The sequence below is a fragment of the Aulostomus chinensis genome, chromosome 22 (genome assembly GCF_037954235.1).
Source record: "Aulostomus chinensis isolate RoL2024-O1b breed Wild chromosome 22, RoL_Achi_v1.0, whole genome shotgun sequence".
Taxonomy (NCBI): Eukaryota; Metazoa; Chordata; class Actinopteri; order Syngnathiformes; family Aulostomidae; genus Aulostomus; species Aulostomus chinensis.
In genome coordinates this window covers 2,087,613-2,107,370 of record NC_141341.1, presented here as the reverse complement: position 1 = coordinate 2,107,370, position 19,758 = coordinate 2,087,613, and the positions used below count along the sequence as shown (strand labels likewise).

The 19,758-nt window shown below is 50.8% G+C and overlaps 3 protein-coding genes across 4 annotated transcripts; 2 read left to right on the top strand and 1 right to left on the bottom strand.

The window, feature by feature from the left end:
• Positions 1-700: 700 nt before the first annotated feature.
• hsf1 (heat shock transcription factor 1) lies at positions 701-11,686 on the bottom strand. 2 transcript variants are annotated; one of them, XM_086193385.1, is made up of 14 exons: positions 11,248-11,686; positions 5,821-5,929; positions 5,560-5,696; positions 5,349-5,473; positions 5,185-5,260; positions 4,597-4,658; positions 4,301-4,379; positions 4,082-4,197; positions 3,817-3,995; positions 3,499-3,625; positions 3,215-3,320; positions 2,411-2,464; positions 1,949-1,997; positions 701-1,269 (listed from the first exon to the last, which is right to left on the bottom strand). In XM_086193385.1, exons 2-14 carry the CDS (start codon positions 5,849-5,851, stop codon positions 1,088-1,090), a joined length of 1,323 nt encoding a protein of 440 aa, XP_086049511.1. In that variant the 5' UTR covers positions 5,852-5,929; positions 11,248-11,686; the 3' UTR covers positions 701-1,087. The 2 variants fall into 2 exon arrangements, with proteins under 2 accessions (XP_086049511.1, XP_086049510.1); XM_086193384.1 differs by lacking the exon at positions 11,248-11,686 and adding an exon at positions 6,333-6,866.
• Positions 6,728-14,866, top strand: bop1 (BOP1 ribosomal biogenesis factor). The gene is made up of 16 exons (XM_086193341.1): positions 6,728-7,076; positions 8,429-8,605; positions 8,733-8,807; positions 9,749-9,903; positions 9,986-10,103; positions 10,247-10,348; positions 10,582-10,794; positions 10,868-11,029; positions 11,101-11,181; positions 11,270-11,339; positions 11,413-11,545; positions 11,622-11,805; positions 11,882-12,173; positions 12,956-13,040; positions 13,651-13,758; positions 13,847-14,866. Exons 1-16 carry the CDS (start codon positions 6,969-6,971, stop codon positions 13,998-14,000), a joined length of 2,217 nt encoding a protein of 738 aa, XP_086049467.1. The 5' UTR covers positions 6,728-6,968; the 3' UTR covers positions 14,001-14,866.
• A 135-nt stretch (positions 14,867-15,001) lies between these two features.
• ntaq1 (N-terminal glutamine amidase 1) lies at positions 15,002-18,654 on the top strand. The gene is made up of 6 exons (XM_086193554.1): positions 15,002-15,282; positions 15,412-15,511; positions 15,593-15,643; positions 15,722-15,870; positions 16,643-16,767; positions 16,851-18,654. The coding sequence occupies exons 1-6, from the start codon at positions 15,221-15,223 to the stop codon at positions 16,982-16,984; spliced, it is 621 nt and encodes a 206-aa protein (XP_086049680.1). The 5' UTR covers positions 15,002-15,220; the 3' UTR covers positions 16,985-18,654.
• Positions 18,655-19,758: the final 1,104 nt, after the last annotated feature.

Sequence of the window (19,758 nt, the reverse complement as noted above, 5' to 3'; positions counted from 1 at the left end):
TGGAGCTGATCAGCCAATCAGAGCGAGTCGTCTCCCTGACCGCCTCCTCCACAGCCAACAGCCCACGGCCGAGACGCGGTCTCGTTTCCTGTGTTTAGATCCCTGCTGTCAGCTACGTTGTAGGTACGCTTTGCTTCCTGCGCCGCCCTGGAAATCTCAACTGTGCGTCACGCTGCCACACTGGTGTTGGTCAACGTCACTGCTCTTCAGTGATTATTAGCTCCGCTCGCTCCGTTTCAGCTGCCGCCACTTGACGTGCAGGAAACTCACTGCAGGTGCGTAGAAGCCCATCGCCATGTGGCGTTAACGTTGTAGCAGCAAATTTACCAGTGCAGGAGTGCGAAGCTCAGGTCACAGTTGTAGCAACTGACCTACGAATGAGGATGCAACAGTGGCGTTGGTCAGAGAAGGGAATTCGCCTCACCATTATGGCAGCGAAAGCACAGCGACACCACAACTTCTCAAAGTTGCTCGTAGCCCTGCTGTACGTCGCTTCCTACTTTCACTCGCGCGGCATCGGTGAAGAGCAGCAATGACAGACGGTCCGATTGTCATCTGCTGTCTAAAATGTCCTCTAGCTTTCAAGATGAAAGACCACCTGTGTTTTTAATTGTAAATACTCGTCATCACACCGTAAATGAGAATCAGCAGGGGTGTAAGTGAGGTGTCTGACCTGGAGGGGGCAGCAGAGAAGACGATGAACAGGAACACGTCTTTAATATGGATCTTACATGTGGTCTCCATGGCAGCAAGGTTAGTTTCCGTGGCAACAGGGGATAAATACATCATTATAAACGTTTCCAAAAATATTCTCTGATTTTCATCGTATCTTACATGAGAACATTTCATGAACATGTCGCCATCTCTCAGCTTCGCTGCAGTGTGACATCACAGGTGACATCACAGATCTCGGAGAATCTTGGAGGGTTTTATATCGAAGCAAAGAAAGAACAAACACTAAAATAAAAATATATCTGACCTTGTGATTGATCTACAGTTCAGCCATTGCTATGTCTGTGCTGTTGCTATGGTTACAGGTGAGTCACATTCAACACGGTTCCTGAGACTCCTCCCCAACCTGACGATGTCAGAGGTTCAAGTCTGGAGAGGCATGGCTCAACTGTGTCACAACCGGATCATCGGCGGATGGATCGGAGCTAAAGAAAGGTTCCGTCTCCAACTCCAGCAGAGATGGAAGGTCGGTCCCGCCCCCGTCCAAGCTGATTGGTTCAGAAATCTGCACAGGCGTGTACTGCACGAGTTGCTTCCCTGGACCAATCAGAGAGCAGCACAGGGTCAACACAGAGGCAACGGCTCTTCTTCTATGGTTGTTCACATTTGTAAAATGAAATAAAGGAAACTTCGTCAGCCGCATCTTGAGACGGGCAGCGGCAGGTGGGCAACAACCGTGTCACTTTGGGACGGCTAAAGGCCTGAGTGGGCTGAAAGACTCCCCCATCTACGAAAACCTCCAACATCTGAACGCCAACGAGGAGGCTGGTGGATCAGAATGTCAATAAATTGGTAAGGAGCCTCTAAAGGCTTTGGGATCATCAACAAACGTGTTCAGATTCTTGATCTCCTGCAAAAACTCTTTGTCCCTCGGGTGCTGCGGCGTACAGGTATGGAACGCCAGCATGTTAGTACACGTGGGAACCGTCTCATGTGCTTCTTCCGTTGTTCTCGGTCATATCTGCTGCTCACCCTGAGGTTTCTCAGATTTTTCCGTTAAAAGGGTTTTCTATGGAGTTTCTCCTCAGTCGATGTGAGGCTCTGAGGGCAGAGGATGTTGTTATGATGCCATGAAGCCTGGAGACAAACTGGTGGGGAAAATGGGCTCTACAAATAAAATTGCCTTGCCTTTCCATTTAGGACACAAACTTATTTTGATCTCCTCTCACGAGGGGCAGCCCCTTTGTCAGTCTGCGTGGAAGAGTCAGTGTCTTACCTGTGTGGCTGCTTTCATCACTTCCTTTCGGAGCTGCGTCAGACAGCAGCTATGAGACAAAGACATCGGAGTCAAAGAGGCGGGACATAGAGGGTATGCATGTGACCAGCCAGAGCTGCTGTGTGATTGGCTGTTAACTTCATTATAAATTGACAATCAGCTGTGATGACGTCAGATTGGCGGCGTAACATAAACGAAGCTAACGATGCTAACAAAGGTCGACACATCTGACATGACAGTTGCTTTGCTCTAATCTTGAAAATCAGTATCGTAGCTGACAGCATAAGGTGCTAGCCATTAGCTTCATCACAGATAGCATTTGCTACCTTTTTAGCTAAAAGTAGCATGTTTTGATGCTCTGTTGCAGTGAGGGAAGTAACCATCCGTGCACGCCACCTCAACGTCTGTCGGGACAGGAAATGCAGAAACATGGAAAACAAAATAAGAGTCTGTCCAACTCACAGTGTCCAAACTGTCCAGGTCAAAGTCTCCAGAGGGGCAAGACGTGCTGAAAAACTAAACACATGTTCACATGTCCATTAATACATAACTAGCATGTTTACATCAATATATATTAACATTTATTCAACTGATGAGCAACTTTGAAGGGTTGGATCATTTCAGGCAGCTTTTCTCTGTCAGGTCTGTGATTCGGTTCGGATTCGTGACAGGAACGTGTTCAACATGTGTCAACGTACCTGGATGTGCTGTACACACAACACGTGAAAAAACTGTATAAACCCTCCATGTACAAACAATACATATGTAAGAGGTGACTACAGCATATATAGTACACAGATATACAGAATATATCACTGCCTGCACACATCAGACACATCGCTGGAGATGAGGGGCCCGTCTGGTCACTGCTGGTTCAATCTGGCGAGGAACGACTGAGGGAGGAGCCACAGTGCGGATCATACCACTGCGAGCCTCTGGAGGTGACAGCGTGGACAACTACTCTGGCTGGCTGACACTCATTTATATCTTACCTTCAGATGTATGTGCTGACATGAAAACAGACCCTGATGCAGCAAGAAATGCTTGGAATATTGTTACCACGTAGTTTGTGCAGCAGAGGGCGCTCCGACTGCACCATTACCACAGTTAAAAACCTTTCAATCAACAACATGACAGGAGTGGGAGGAGCGGCATTACCATGGCGACAGGACTCAGAGTCACAACACAGACAAAAGGCCGGAATGTTTTGCTCCCTAGCATTCGCTGTATGGGGACGGTTCTGGAGGAGAACGCATGAGCACTGACCTCCATCAACGGAGATGTGTCAAACGTGAAGGTCTGAGCGTTCAGGATGTTCTGCAGGTTCTCCAGACTGTTGTCGATAACCTCAACATGATCCGAGAGTTCAGACCTGAAGCACACAAAAAGATAGTTGGACGGACGACCTGGATCGGGGACATTTGCCGCTGTTAGCACGTTAGCAGAAGTTAGGCTGTCTTAACAGGGGTTGGCGGCTATTAGGAGTTAGCAGCTGTTAGCAGGAGCAACTGTTAGCAGGTGTGCGGCACTCATTATCGTGACAGACTTACCTGTCGATACAGGCAACAGTCTGACACTTGTGCTGAGATGTGGGGGGGTCGGGGGCAGGTAATTGGCTGATGGGGGCCGATGGCAGAGGCCCTGGGGAGGCGGGGCTCACCACAACAATGGAACTGGCTATAAAATGAACAGACACACACAACTAAGAACTCCTGGGAATCAACCCAGCGCTGTTACTCCCTCTGAGGTGTCACCTGGTACAAAATACTCACATATTTTGGGTCCCTGTCAATCATTATGACCCAGAACATAGTTTCTGCTAACCAGTCGGGCTGGTGTTGCCCTGCTGTGTGTCTGTCAGGTGTTACCTGGGACAGGATTGGTTGTGGAGGTGTTGTGGGCAGGTTGCGTCTCATTTTCTTGCAGGATCGAGTTGATAAAGGTGGTGGGAGAGAGGGGCGTATCTACAGGTGTAGCCCCACCCTCCAAAGCCGGATTCACCACCACATCAGGACTGGACGGCTCCTCTTTGACATCAATTGTCACTCTGGTAAAAGACAACGCCATTGGCTGTTAGTAATCAGTCACATGACGCTTGATATTTGAGTGAGGTCATCTCAGGCTACTTCTCACCCTGCATCTGTCCAATCACTGATTGAATCCACTGCTGGGGGCGTGGCCACCTCCGTGATGTCAGAGATGATTGGTCCAGAGGTGACGGGAGCGTCTGAGAAGATACTTGAAGCAGCCTGAACACACAAACACGGAACAGAGGTGAGTCACATGATCAGGCCACCTCAAACCTGACCTGGTTTCTTGTTTCTCCACAGTTGGGCAGGTGACCGAGCTTACCTGCATATGGTCCAATGAAAATGGCCGACTGTATTTAGGCATGGAGTGGGCGGAGCTAGAGTCATTGAGCATCAGAGGACTGCCAGCACACAGAACAGGAAACAACACACAATGGTTTTCTTTAAAGGAACATTCCACTTTTCCCAAAGGTTCTCTGTCAGCTCAGTCTGCTGCAGTATTCCATCACTACACTTCACACTGTAATAGCTTCGACAGTACTGCAGTAGAATGTAGAGTATGATGGCAAACTCTGTAATATTTGTAGTTGTGGAGTTTTTTTTAGGGGAAAATCTTACATTTTTCTCTTGACTCCCATAATCCTGTTGGACTGGATGAGAGACACCAGGAACTGGATTAACTGCAGGGACAGAGACAGCGGGGGGGGGTCATCAACAGTAACAAGCTAACAGTGTTAGCGAACCGCAAGCAAACAGACGCTTTGCTGACATTTCACACACGTTCAACCCCCCCCCACCCAAAAGACGTCAGGCTGACTCCAGCAAGACTTCAGGATAATTTCAGGAATTCCACAGAATGAGTCTGGGAAAACTTCAGGAGGATCCCAGTCAATTTTCAGAGCAATCACAGGATGAGACTGCAATCAGTCTTGGAAAAGCCCAGTGTGACCTCCGCATGATTCCAGGCTTACTCCAGGAATACTTGAGGAAGATGGAAGACTCTGGACAGTTTCAGGAAGAATGCCGGAGGATTCCGAGAGTCTGTTCTTCCACTCTGGTTACCTGACTGTAACCTTCAGGTGAATCCTCCTTTATTTTCTTGTGACATTTTGGTGACAAAACAAATCATGACTAAATTACTTTTTAATAATAAAAAAAACATCAAAGCAGACATGGGTGGCCAGCGGGTGCCATGGCGACGGTTACCTTGTTGACCACTTTCTGCTGCTGGGTGTGTTTCTGTCTGAGAGTGGCCACTTCTCTCCACAGGGCCTCATTCTCACTGAAACACACAAACACAGTTTATTTCCTCCAGTGGGCCACCCGGGTCCGGGTCCAGACTGATCCAGTCTACTCTGAGGAACCATTACTGTTTCATGGCGATGATTCTGGAGTCGATGGTTTCCTGTTTGCCCTTCATCAGCTGTACGTCGTTCAGGATCTTGTTGACTTCCTCTGTTGTGAATTTCACTTCCTCTTGACGTCCTGACGTCACCTGCACCGATGAAAGTCAAGACATAACCGTTACCACGGAGACTGCGGCAGCCACACACACACACCCGTGTTTGCATCCTTACGTACAGTGGTAACTTTGCGTTTGATGTTCTCCAACAGCTGTTCTTGTCCTCTGATGAAGAACGGATGTTGGAACTCTGTGTCATCTCTCTCTGGTTTCAAGAGGCCCCCTTGCTCGATATGAACCACCTTCCGAAAACCATCTGAACACACACACACACACACACACACACTCTATAACCTTGTGTAGATCAACCTCAAACACCTGTTGGCAACAACAACCTTTTGTGTTCCCGAGTGCATCATTTGAGGCGTGCTGATACTAACACATGTTGAGTTGCCGGATGAAGCTGGCCATGTTGTTGTGTTTGAAGAACTTTGGTAGAACCTCTTTGGAGAACCGACCCTGATCAAAGACATGGAAGCTGGTTCCACTCTGGCAAAGAGGAAAAAAACAAAGCATTTTTAAAGTGTATATTTCTGCCCGGACGTTCTTCTGTCACGTGCTGGATGAGGCTTCTTCCAGGTAGGTGCCCACCAACCAGGTGAGTCAGAGTCCAGCTGAAGAAAACCCCACGTGGGGAGGAGGTGAATGTTTATGAAAAGCCAATCCTGCTAACTTCTAAACGTGTGCACCGCCATATTGGCTGTGACGTCAGGTGAATGAGTTGGGCTTCCAAATTGACTGGCTAATAATTGGAAGTTTCACGTGTCGGTGGTCGTTAAAGCAGTGGTATAACGTGTGTGTGTGTGTGTGTGTAGTGGTCCTACTGAAGCTAACTTAATTATTTGAGTTGGGCAGCAGTTAGCTCCGTGCTAGGCTGGGCTCGGGTGCGTACCGGACTCCAGCAGATCAGCGGGTCGGTGTCTGGATCCTCCAGCAGGGTCCACAGCTTTGTGAGGAAGGCCGGGACGTTGCTGCTGCCCTGCACCGCCCCTCCCGTTCCTCCTCCGGGATACTCCATCGAATCGAGCACACACCGGGGCGGTAAAACACTGCAGCTAATCTGAGCTAATGATGCTAACTTTGAGCCTGCTGCTAACGTCATCCGCTCTTAAAAAACATCTCTAACAGATGAGGTGCGACATAGACGAGGATTACGGTTCGATCCGGGTCCTAGAAGACTCGGTCCCGGTTCTAAACTCCGTCTGTTAACAGAACTTTCGATAAACCTTAATGCGAATCAGTTCAGCGCTGGAAAATTCCAGTCTCAGAAAACAAACAACTGCGCAACTGGTCGCCTGTGGATGACGTCAAATGAAAACGTCATGAGAACGTTTGGTCGCGTTCTGACGTTCTCACCTTCAGAGAACCCATTCCAATGATTAGTCTCTCTTGTTCTGAGAACATTTTATTTGAGAGACCTAAACACGTGGAATATTGAACTGGGACGTCCTGGATGGCGGTTGTTCACCTGCCTGTTGTTGATAAAGTTCGGCTGTGACCTCTGACCCGCAGCGACCCACGTGGTGTGATGGAGGACACGCGGAGCAGTGGACGCGAGAGCTCGAACATGAAGACGAAGAAAGCCAAAGACAAGAGTGAAAAGAAGAGGAAGAGCGACGACGAGGAGCAGGAGGAGGTGAGCACGTAGCCGGCGACGAACGGGCAAAAGTGGATGAACTGGCGAGGAGCGGGTGGCTAGCTGGTAGCATGCTAACGCCGCGATCAGCCGAAACGGCCAACACGCGACTAAATCCATTAATTGTTCAGGAAGTGGTGAGGGTCTGATACAAATGGGGTGAGCCGAGTCCAGCTAAAGGTCCGGTCGAGTTTATCTGGTTGTGTCATGTGGTTCTGAGAGTGAAAACAAGGTCAGTTCCCGTGTAACAACGGATTCCGGGTGAAGTTCTGAATGGACTCGACGACGCGACGTCTGCTGGCTCGACTCAGGCTGCTCAAGACGCCTGAGTGAGCTGAGAGCATCGCTGCTGACTGCGGGATTATTTTATTCTCCGAGTCATGAACTAACTTCGTGGAACAGTGAACTCGGGCTGCAATTTGCCGGACCGTATCGCACCAAACTCCATTCAGAATCCGGTGGTTTTAGGATTGCCTCGTCAGAACACAACAACCCGACACTGTTCGACAGCTCAACGCATTCAGAGAATAATGCAGCTCATCGGGAACCATACGGCTGGTTTGATATGTAACAAGCAAGCTGCTTGTTTGTAGTTATGCTGTTCTCTGCAGCGGAGCTAGTTAGGGCTACGCACGCCAATGTAACTAGCATTTGTAGCACTGTTTTTGTGTATTCTTGCTATCTTGAGACTCACAGAACTTCATTCTGAACATGACCGTGAGTTAAGAAACAAACCCAAACCAAACTCGGCCCGTTCAACGGTCACACACACGTGTTGTCCAAAGACAGGAATGTTTTATCTTAACAGCCATTCGTGCAAACTTCACCTATTCAGTCTCTCCCAGGCTGTTAATTGTGCACAGTGTGTTGTGTAGCATCAGTTAGCTGTGGCTAACCTCCAACAGAACTACCCAGAGTTAATCCATTCAGACTTTGATGTCACTTCCTGTCCCTGTTTCCCGAGTGTGTGTGCTTGTTCAGGTGTAGCGTGTAGCTGTAGAACACGGCTGAGGTGGATCGATCAACCGTATATCAACATGAGTCTGTTAGCCTCCAGTATGGACACAGCGGAATCCCTGACATGTTTAATGGTCAGGTTTCCCTCTCTCTCTCCCTCTCTGTATCTGCACTTTACAAGCATGTGACCTGAATGTTGGTCATGTGACTGTCCATCATGATATCACTCTTGAATTGAAGCATGGAGGATTCCTTTGTGGACGGATGGAAAGCTGGTAATTAATGGTTTGGTGCATTGTGGCTCAGAATGTCTGACACGTCAGGTTTCTAAAACCACCTGGTTTTCGAATGAAGTCTGGTGAGACTCAGCAGCTTCACTCTGCTCTCTGGTTCAGATCTTCTGCTTCAACAAACCATCTGCTGAGGAAGAGGAGGCTGAAGATCTGACCGACAGCGAGGACAGCGTCTACTCTGGACTGGAGGATTCTGGCAGCGATAGTGAAGATGAGGAGGACGGACAAGAGGAGGATGATGATGATGATAAATGTGAGGAGGAGGCGGAGCCACAGCAGGTAGAGTTCACCCGCTCGTGCCAGGCTAACAGCTGATGGCTGCTTTTATCTCACCTGTAACACAAACTCAAGCTGCTGTTCTCAGAGTGTCCCTCGAGAACGTCACCTGTCAACTTGTTCTTCACAGACGGAGGAGCGGAAGGTGCCAGCAGGCGGCCAAGAGAAGAACGACGAGTACGAACACGACTCGTCCGACGAAGAAGTGAGACGACTGTTCTGTAGCCCCAGTGATTCCATGGTGTCACTGAGGTTCTTCTAGTTCGGTTCTTCTAGTTCGGTTCTTCTAGTTCGGTTCTTGTGGTGTTTGCTCCCATTCGTAGATGTGTTGGAACCAGTAGGCTCAAAAAGGTCATTTTTACCTGTCGTGAGCCTCTCAGTGCTCTCAGGGGCTTCGCAGGATAATAACGTACCACTGGGTTCTCTGTTCTGTGAGGACTGTGAATGTTATGTCTCGTCCGCTTTTATTGGTCTGTAAGGGCGCGTTTCCACCGGCTCACTTCGGTTCAGGTTGGCTCGGTACGGGTGCGTTCCCATGAGCACTGGCACCACGTCAGCGTGGGTGGACTCACTGGCCGAGAGTCCCGGTGTGATTTATGTGCGACACAAGAACAACAATGGAGGACGTGGAGGCGGCGTGACGCCTGCTGCTGGGTCAGTGGTTTTTGCTTAAACTAAAAGTGAGGGAGGACAGACAGGCAAGGCTTCAAGTGGTGAACCAGAACCCCCAAGAAAAGAATAAGAGACTTCACCGAGCCATGACCAGGATTCCACGAGGCCAGGATGATAGGAAGTAGACGACGCAAGCGGGTGAGTTACCCAACCAGCGCCCCGCTCTGTGATTACGCCACGTTTTACTCCCCGCTCGGCTCCCCTGGAACCCCAGCAGAGCAGGGACCAAAATGGTAATGGTTAGTACCGTGTTGGGGCCGGTGGACACGGGGCCGAACCGACCTGACCCGAGCCGAAGCGAGCCAGTGGAAACGCGGCCTAAATCTTTCTCATGACCAGTATGGTGTTGGTGGATTGTAATCCTCTGTTGGTCTCCTGTTGTTCTGCTGTATTTTCTTGAGTTTTCTTCATGGTGATGTTCTCTATGGTTCTCTTATGGCACTGTTCTTAAGTGTGTCCTGTTGCGTTCTGCAGGACATCAGGAACACAGTGGGGAATATTCCCATGGAGTGGTACAAAGACTTTCCTCACATCGGCTACGATCTGGATGGAAAGAAGATTTTCAAGCCGATCAGGAACAAGGACGAGCTGGACGAGTTCCTCGACAAGATGGAGAACCCTGACTACTGGTGGGCTGGTTAGCATTATGGTAGCCAATGCTAACGATGAAAGTACATGCTAATGATGCGAGCCTCATCCCTCGGTCTGCAGGAGGACAGTTCATGACAAACAGACAGGAAGTGACATCACCCTATCGGATGAGCAGGTGCAGCTTGTCAACCGTTTGCAGAAAGGACAGTTTGGAGACGTCAACTTTAACGAGTACGAGGTACGCTCATGTGATGCACGGTGCAGCTCCGCCCCCTCCTACACGCGTGGAGGCCTGTCATGTCATTAGACATGATTCATTTTTGTCTGTCACAATAATCAACTGACGTCACATGGTTTTTGACTCCTCCTCCTCTTCACCAGCCGTCGGTAGATTTCTTCACCAACGAAGTGATGATTCACCCCGTCACCAACAGACCTGCCGACAAACGCAGCTTCATCCCGTCGCTCATCGAGAAGGAGAAGGTAAACCGCTGCTCTGGGGTCGGCTGCGGGTAAGAATGGCGTCATGCTCGTGATGGACAGAAACAGCCCTCGGCACCCAGATGAGCAGAGGAGTTGATCTTCTCAGGGGGCGGCGACATCGACACGCTGCTGATATCACACTTGTGTTCCCAGCAGAGAACGCCACGAAAACCATCTGTGTAATCAAATCAACATTCAGAGTTGGCGTCTTCCCGTGTGTCGTCCGTGTCCAGGTCTCCAAATTGGTCCATGCCATCAAGATGGGCTGGATCAAACCCCGGCGGGTGCAGGACAACAGCCAGGGGCAGTTCTACGATCTCTGGGCCAATGAGGATTCTTCTGTCCTGGCCAAACACAGGATGCACCTGCCAGCTCCCAAAATCCCTCTGCCGGGTCACCAGGAGTCCTACAACCCTCCGCCTGAGTACCTGTTCACTGATGAGGAGGTACATTCATGAGCTGGCGTGGGGGGGGGGTGTCAACTGATGGACCACGCTTTAACCAGTCGTCTTTCTCCAGCGGGCCGTGTGGGAGCAGCAGGATCCCTCTGACAGGAAGTTGCCGTTTATTCCCAGGAAGTTCTCCAGTCTCCGTCAGGTTCCTGCGTTCCCTCGCTTCATCCATGAGCGGTTTGAGCGCTGTCTTGACCTTTACCTGTGTCCCCGGCAGAGGAAGATGAGGGTATGCAGCAGCCAATCAGAGCGCAGTGCTGTCTCTGCGCACCTGTCTGTAACGTGTCTGTCTCTCTGCAGGTGAACGTGAATCCAGAGGATCTGATCCCGAAACTTCCCAAACCCAAAGACCTGCAGCCGTTTCCCACCACACAGAGCCTGGTAACACACACACACACACACACACACACACACACACACACACCCTAGCACCGTCGCCATCTTTACCTGTGTGGATGTGTGTGCTCAGGTGTATCGAGGTCACGGCGGTCTGGTCCGGTCCATCAGTGTGTCTCCATCGGGACAGTGGCTCGCTTCAGGTAACCTCGCCTGCAGATGGCGTGAACACGAGGTCTGAAGTTTCCGTACTAACATCTCGGCGTGTCCTCTCAGGCAGTGATGATGGTTCCGTCAGGTTCTGGGAGGTGAGCTCTGGTCGTTGTATGAAGACAGTCCAGGTGGGCGGAGCTGTGAAGAGCGTCGCCTGGAACCCCAACGCGTCCGTGTGCTTACTTGCTGTTGCTCTGTATGTGTTGTTCCAATGCGTCCGTCTGTCTGACAGCCAGTCTATCTTCTGATGACACGTCTGTCTCGTCCTGCAGGGACTCTTCCGTCTTGATCCTGTCTCCCTCTCTGGCAGACAAACAGGTAGTGTCGTCCTCCGAGCGTCTCCTCGCTGGTCAGCAGGAGACGGAGCCATCAGAGGAAGTGAGGCCTGTTACCTGGAGCGAGGCAGAAGGGGAGGAGTTTAACCAGGGCATCCGACTAAAACTACAACATCCCAAAGTGAGAACTTGACCCATCGATCAGTGCAGTCAATCAATAAGTGAGCTGAAGTAACTGAGCAGGACCGACCCCTCAGGCTGTCCATCAGGTCACATGGCACGCGAAAGGTGACTACTTGGCGTCTGTCATGCCCGATCACTCAAGCCACCTACAGGTGTTCATCCACCAGATGAGCCGGAGGCGGAGCCAGAACCCCTTCAGGAAGAACAAAGGTCTGGTTCAGTGTGTATCCTTCCACCCCATCAGGCCCTACTTCTTTGTGGCAACGCAGCGCTCCATCCGTATCTACAACTTGGTGAAGCAGGAGATGACCAAGAAACTCCAGGCCAACTCCAAGTGGATCTCCAGCATGGCCGTCCACCCTGGAGGTGAGCAAACCACCGGCGCCACACGGAAATACACAACACGGCGAACGCCGTTCATGTTAGACAGGGCTGACACGTTCACTCAAAACTCCCGTGGACTGGACCAGCAACTCCAACCAGCTGGCCAGATTCCCTGCCAGGGAGAGCTGGTCCTCTGTTCCTTTTGTCCCCTTGTCCCCCTGGTCCTCTGTTCCTCTTGTCCCCTTGGTCCTCTGTTCCTTTTGTCCGCTTGTCCCCCTGGTCCTCTGTTCCTTTTGTCCCCTTGTCCCCTTGTCCCCCTGGTCCTCTGTTCCTCTTGTCCCCTTGGTCCTCTGTTCCTTTTGTCCGCTTGTCCCCCTGGTCCTCTGTTCCTTTTGTCCCCTTGTCCCCCTGGTCCTCTGGTTCCCTGGGTTCCATCGTCCCTCCTGAGAATCAGGTGGTCAACGATTGGCTTCAGTCTCGGAGCGTCAGCTTTTCCCTGCTTCCCTCCTACGTCGCCTTTACAGTCACACCCCCACCAGGTTTAGCCATCACTTCCCACAATGCTGTGTGCTCTGAAGTCCCACCCACAACTAGAAAGTCACCAGCTGGTCCTCCAACACCCCCCAGATGGTGGCGTGGCTGTGCAGTAATATGTGGAACCTCTGGTTGGTCCCCCAGTTTTCCTCATCCCAGCTTCCTGTGCTCCCAACACACCTCCACTGAGATCCCACTAACACCAGACCTCCCAGTGTGGTAGCGCGGCAGTTGGCTGACATCACCACTGAGGGGTGGAGCTTCTCTCAGCTCTTTGTTTTGGTTTGCAGGTGATCACGTGATCTGTGGGAGTTACGACTGCAGACTGACCTGGTTTGACCTCGACCTTTCAACCAAACCTTACAAGATGCTCCGGTACGTACCTGTCAGCTGTCCCGACGCCTGTCAATCAAACAGAATAGATGATTGATGACTGTGGAGTCCAGCTGATGACATTGTTCCCTGGGAAAGTCCAGCTTGTTGAGCTCTAACTTTGAATGGATTGACAGATGTCTGTGTAACAGTCGTCCGTCATCATGATCATGGAAGGACTGGGCGGGGCAGAAGTTCGTGAACTCCAGTAACGCTCCAGTTAGGCAGCAGCTGTGACGGTGTGAGCTGCTGCGGTTAGCAGACTAGCTAGGAAATACAACATGGTACACACAAGTAGAGCAGGTTCATTATGATTCCAGGACTTCAGGGACCGAATGGCAAGCTGGCGATGCGCTAAGGACAAGCTAACGCCAGTTAAACCAGATCCAGTCACCTCAGCGCCGTCTGACTGTTTCGGTGGCTGGTTTGGCTGGCAGCTTGAGGATGTGTGGTGAAATGACACGGCGTCTTTAACAAATGCAGGTGTGCGCTGCGGGATGAATGAGCTACGCTGTTAGAAACACGCCAGTGTAGCGTTCCTACTTGTCCTCTGGAAGATGCGTCGGATTCACAATCCAGTCAATCGAAGCTCTGATTGCTGTCCTTTCTGCAGGCACCATAAGAAGGCGGTAAGGGGCGTGGCCTATCACAGGCTGTACCCGCTGTTCGCCTCAGCATCTGACGATGGATCTGTGATCGTCTGCCACGGGACTGTTTACAAGTAATTCACAAATGCACAGATGCAAGCTAACACACACACACACACACACACACACATGCATGCGGACTGACTTGTGTGTCTCTCTCAGCGACCTTTTGCAGAACCCTTTGATTGTTCCTGTGAAGGTTCTCAAAGGTCATACGATCACTCATGACCTCGGCGTTCTGGATGTGACCTTTCACCCCACGCAGCCCTGGATCTTCTCCTCTGGAGCCGACGCCACCATTCGCCTGTTCACCTAGTGATGTGTGTGGGGCTCCACCGGTTGCTAGGATACCGCCACCCAGCAGTCACCGTCAATAAGGGATGTTTGTCTTGATCTGAAACTTCAATGAGTGTTTTTGTACTACAGCACCTGAAAAACCAGTTTAAACCAGTTTGCTCTTCTTTGACCCGCCAACACGCCTTTGATACGTGACGCCAACGGTGCTTTGACTTCCTCTTCTGATGTCATCGCTTTGTCTAGAAGAAGAAAGACGAGTGGAACCCCAAACGGAACTGGTGTTATTTTTTCCTCCATCTGTGAACCAAATGTCAGAAACAAGCCCAGAATTTTATAAAGGCTGGCGGAGGCGTTCTGCCGCCGTCGTGTCTGGACGTGTCATTACGTCATCATTGCCATTGTGTAGGTGTAAGTGATGTCATCACAGCTGTCTCCAGGCCCTGCACCCGGAGACTTGAAATGAATGACATCATGACGGCGATCGGCACAAAGTATGAATTCGTGATTTGTCAGGTCTGTTGCCATGACTACAAGCTGACAACTTTTTAAATGCTGGTTCTGTGAATGGAGTTCTGATGGTCAGATGGGCAACAGGAAGTGCGAATGCGTGGTGTTCCGCCTTCTGGCCTATGAAGGTTCGTCCTCGGCACAGGTGAAGGATGAGCGATGGTTCTGTTTCGGAGTCCAGTCAGAGTTCTCTGAAGACGTTCCTCCAGACGTTCCCTAACTACGTGAATGGTGCCCTTTAAAACAGTTACTACCTTTTTGAACAGCTGTTTTAATGTCATCCATGTCTGTCGCCATGGCAACTTGATATTTCAACTGTTACTGCTGGATGTCTACCTGATTGAACCAAATGTTATAAACATTTTACTACAGTGACTTGGGTTTGTTTGGTTTTTTATTAAGTGGAGAAAAACCGCTGTTGCCTGACTCAACCACCAGGTGAGTTCACGTGTCACAATTCAAGAGTCAAATAGAAACCACGTGACCCAGCAATCAGCTGCTTAACTTCTGGAATGAGACGCGCGTGTCCAAGCAGAAGGAAGCGACCGTTTTCCTGCTCGGCGGTCCGGCGAATTCGAACCAGACCGACCGGGCAACAGTTGAACAGGTCAGTCACCCGTCCGAGCTGAGAAAGGGAGTGCGGTTCAAAATGCTTTTACTTTGAAAACGCTGCAGTGTGACGTCAGTCGCTGCCGACAGACTGCACTCAGTGAGACACCAACAAGAACAAACATGAAGTCTGAGAGGAGAATCACACCGAGCCGGGAGGACTGCGTTTACACCAGCTGCTACTGGTAAAACTACACGAGTTACTGCAAATATAAGAGCTGACAGTACGCAGTAGTACTGGTAGATACGAGTACCAAAGCTACAGCTGCTAACAGTCAAACCTGTTCTGTCCTTTGTGGCTCTTCGTTCTCCAGCGAAGAAAACGTCTGGAAGCTCTGTGACTTCGTCCGCTCGGAGGGAACCGTTCCACTGACTCAGGTGTTCGCTGTTTTCATCTCCAATGAGAACAGAATGGTGAGAACTCGCAAGAGAACATGTAGATCCTAGAACGCAAGCCCATTCCTGGATTCTGAGATGTTCCTTCGTCTCCGCCAGGTTCCTCTGTGGAAGCAGAAGTCGGGACGCGGGGACCAACCTGTTGTCTGGGTTTGTGATGCCACACTTTGAGCGAGGCTGTGACGTCACCGGTGCTAATGATGATGTCATTGTGTGTGTTATTTTCAGGATTACCACGTGGTTCTCCTGCAGCTCGTGGCCCAGTCAGACGCCCTGGTCTATGACTTGGACTCTGTGTTGCCGTTCCCCTGCAGCCTGAAGCTTTACGCCGCCGCCGCCATGCGCTCCGACCACGGCATCAAACCCGCCTACCACAGGTACCCTCATGTTAGCCTCGACGGCTACTTCCTGTTTCAGCCGAGGGCCATCAGAGAATGTCTAGTAGGAGGAGAATTGGCTCTGGAGCTACTTCCCGTTTCAGAGCTGGTTGCAGTAACACACCTGTCCATGTGAGGACGATCGCGGGCGAGTGCTGAGTGAATGGGTGTCTGTGGGCGGCACCCTCTTGTTTTTGTCAACTAATTTCACAGTTGCATTCAAAAGTTGGGTCTAAGAAGGTAGACTTTGCTGAATCAGTCACAAGTCCAGCGCTGAGCGGTGATTAGCGGAATGCTAACGTGTCATGGCCAACATCGGCCAACCTGAAGAAATCAAACGGGCTTCAGTCCAACGTAACTTCAGTCACGTTAAAGCCATGGTGAAGTCGCTGAGACGAAAACAAAAGACAATCAGGTGAGAGACACATTTAGCCTTCCGGCTCCGGCGACCCCCTTTCATCCTGCTCTCGCCTGCGATCGCCTCCAGTGGCACTCTGGTGGAACTGCAACCAAGTTCATTACAATGGGGCTTAATGGAGCGTGGCCCCGGAGCCGTTCATCTGCCGACAGAATGTGTTTCCTGTCAGCAGGACCAAAAACTGGCCCCGGCGTTTTGGGTCGGACGGTCAGGGTTAGGTTGCCCTCCTGGCAAACACGTCGCTCGCTCTTAAACTTTGAAGAGCCAATGTTTTCTTTTAGCGGAGTCTCTCTGCTCCTCCCTGGCGTTGTCGTGATTCTCACCTGAATGACATCACTGCCTTTGTCCTCACAGGAAGTTTCGTGTTGTACCTGCTGACGTCTACCTGAGGAACTTCGCCTCCAATCGTTCGCACATGAAGAACGCCGACGGGTCATGGAAGATGCCCCCCCCGCCGTACCCCCCCATCCACACTGCAGGTTGCCGGTCGCTTCCTGCAGCGCATAACTGCCTCAGTCACGTGACCTCATGGTGATGTCATCACTGCGGTGTGTCTTTACAGAGGCTCAGATGAACCTGGACGACTTCATCAGCATGGAGCCTGGTGTGGGCTGGGGGACCGTCCTCAGCCCGGACGACCTCCTGCAATGCTACGTGGGAAACTCCTCCTCCTCCTCCTCCTCCTCCTCCACGTAGCGTCTGGGCTTCAGACCGCCAGATGACTTTTTAGCCGTCAGATGTGACAGCTGGTGTCCAGTTGGACTCGGCGAGTGTCTTCGTGTCACCAGTCAGGCATCGACCGGCCGAGGTTCTCCTCCTCAGACGAGCGCTCGCCCTCCGTCCAGATGTCAACATGTCTAAATAACCCTCCTCTTGTTTGTTTGTTTTATTCGTTTAATTTTTCTAACACCAACTCGCTCTCTGCTGCACGCCATCAGGTCCATGACATCATCACCGCCGTCTGGAGGAGACGATGTCACTCAGGCTGTGATTTAACTGCAATAAACGGATGTTTTTTTAAAATAAGAGAACATGATGGCAGTTTGGACAAAGTATGAAGTTATGGTTTGTCGGGTCAGTCGCCATGACAACAGGCTGACAACTTGAAAATGCTGGTTTTGTGAATGGAGTTCTGATGGGCTCGACCGCAGCGTTCGGCCTCTGGTCGGCCGGCGCCAGGATGCGGTGCCAGGTTCCTTCGTGGAAGCTGAGTCTGAAAGTTTTTATCTGACTGGTTTCTAAAAGCAGCAGAGACGGAGCTCTGGCTGACCGGCTCGGATCGATGGCTCTGATCAGTGATGTCACTGGGCTGAACCTCGAACCGCCGTCACTGATCATCGGAATCAATTAGCAGCTCGCTGGAAACTGGAATTTCTGCTTCAGCGGTGGATCAGAAGGTGAAAGCTTTCATGAACCTGGAGGGAACCTCACTGTGAGGGGTTCCGTCTTACAGGAGCGCCCTGATCACGTTCCCCCGGCGGTGGTAATGAGGGCGGGGCCAGCACTGCTTCACTCTCCCCACGTCTCTTTATCCTGCTGGTCCTGGGGCTTGAACCAGCAACTCTTTGGTCACAGGTTAGCTTCCAGCCTGTCTCGTTGGTTACCAGGGTGACAAGCATGTGACCGCTGGGGAAACAAACTAGAGGCGTACCTGAGTAGGACGTGTCCTCCTGAGCATGTCCTTGGGGGAACTGGAGATGAGGTGCATTCAGGGACACTCAGGAAATGACAGAATCAGAGCCTTTGTCTTATTGGTGAGATTTCACTGTCACTTACATCACAGCAGTGACAGACGGTGTCCATCGTGGTCGCTACACGTGGAGCGGTCATACGGGTACGAGCTCCCCATGCTGATCCCTGGTGCCTGCCCTACCCCGTTCATGATGGCAACATCATGGTTACTATGGTTACCCTCAGTGACCTCGGGGTGGTGAACCTGCATCAGTTACCAACTCAGCTGTTGAAGGAACCCAACAGAGCAGAGCGGCCACGGTTGGTGTCACGCCGCCGAGCCTGGAGGAGGTTCTGACTCGGACCTTTAGAACATTAAAGACGTGGGGGAGAACATCAGAACCGTACAAAACATCCTGGGCTGATTTATTTTGTTTAGGATGAGGAAGAACGGGGTTCAGCGACCATAAACATTGGAGCCAAGAATTCAAAATGGCCTCTGATTAACTTCATTTTGGTGGACTGAAAATATTTTTAGTTACTTGACCAATCAAAGGAGTCCACAAACTACAAACAGCTACCAGATATCTGTGTAGTACTTTGATCCTCGCTCTTTGGGTTCTACGTCAGTATGTCGTGTTCTCTTGTATTAACAAATAAAGACTTGGCGCCCGACGGGGTGATGACGGATTCATTTACTGGTTCCAGGTTCTTTGACTCAATGGATCCGGATCAGTCGGAAGGTTAATTAAAGACTCAGGTGCGCTAAGTCCTCTCATTGGTCGACCAACTGGAACCGGACCAACCTTTACTGGACCAACCAGTCACGGCATTTGTTCACTCTCAGTTTGAAAAACTGAAGAGAAGCGCGTGGGATCCGGTCAAGGCGAACCTGGGAGTGAGCAGGTACCAGAAGTGAACCGAGTACACAACTTCACTACTTGAGTAACAGTCCAGATACTCCTGGTTAAATATTACTCCAACAAGTAGCTGAGTCAAAATATTACTCCAGAAAAATTGCTCAAGTATTTGCTTAAAAAAATGACTAAAGTAAAAGTATTTAAGTCAGTACCAGGAAGGACAGGACAGGAAGTGGCTTTGTTGTCCTCGGCACTGACAAGTCCGCCCCTGACAGGTTCCCTGCTCACAACAACCCCTGGAACCCTGACCTTTATTGGAACGTTGAGTGCATCCTGACATTCGCCGATTAGCTTCGAGATGTCAGCCTTCTTGTTTTATTGGCGCGTTTACTGACACACGGAAGACTGTGAAGGCACCCGTGAGAGAAAAAACGAGAGGGGGTGGATTTCTTTATCATGCACGTTCCTGAGGGACTGGTTCCTGAGGGACTGGTTCCTGAGGGACTGGTTCCTGACATCAAGAACTGTCGGCAAAGATTTTCATGGGAGATCATGGCTGCGGCTCCCCTCTGACTTTCCTCTGGACCAGAGACAAGAGCATCAATGGAGGAAGGATGGGGGAGGACTTGAACGACTGGAAGAAGAGGACAAAATGCTCTAAAGAACCTCCTCAGTGGAGCTTACAGGAGGAACCCCTGAACTAAAACGCACCAGGGAACCAGTTCCGCCCCCCACAAGAACCCCTACAGCTCAAAACCTGCTGTTGTGCTGCTGTGAGCTGCAGAGCTGAGCAGGAACCAGAGATGGAGGCTCAGTGTGGGTGAGCTGCTGAGGATCTTTGTCCGTTACCCTGAGTTCCTGGGACGCAGCCCATTCCTGATCTCATGATGGTTTAACCAGGTTCACCTGAGGGAACACCGGGGAAGCTGGACCCAGAAG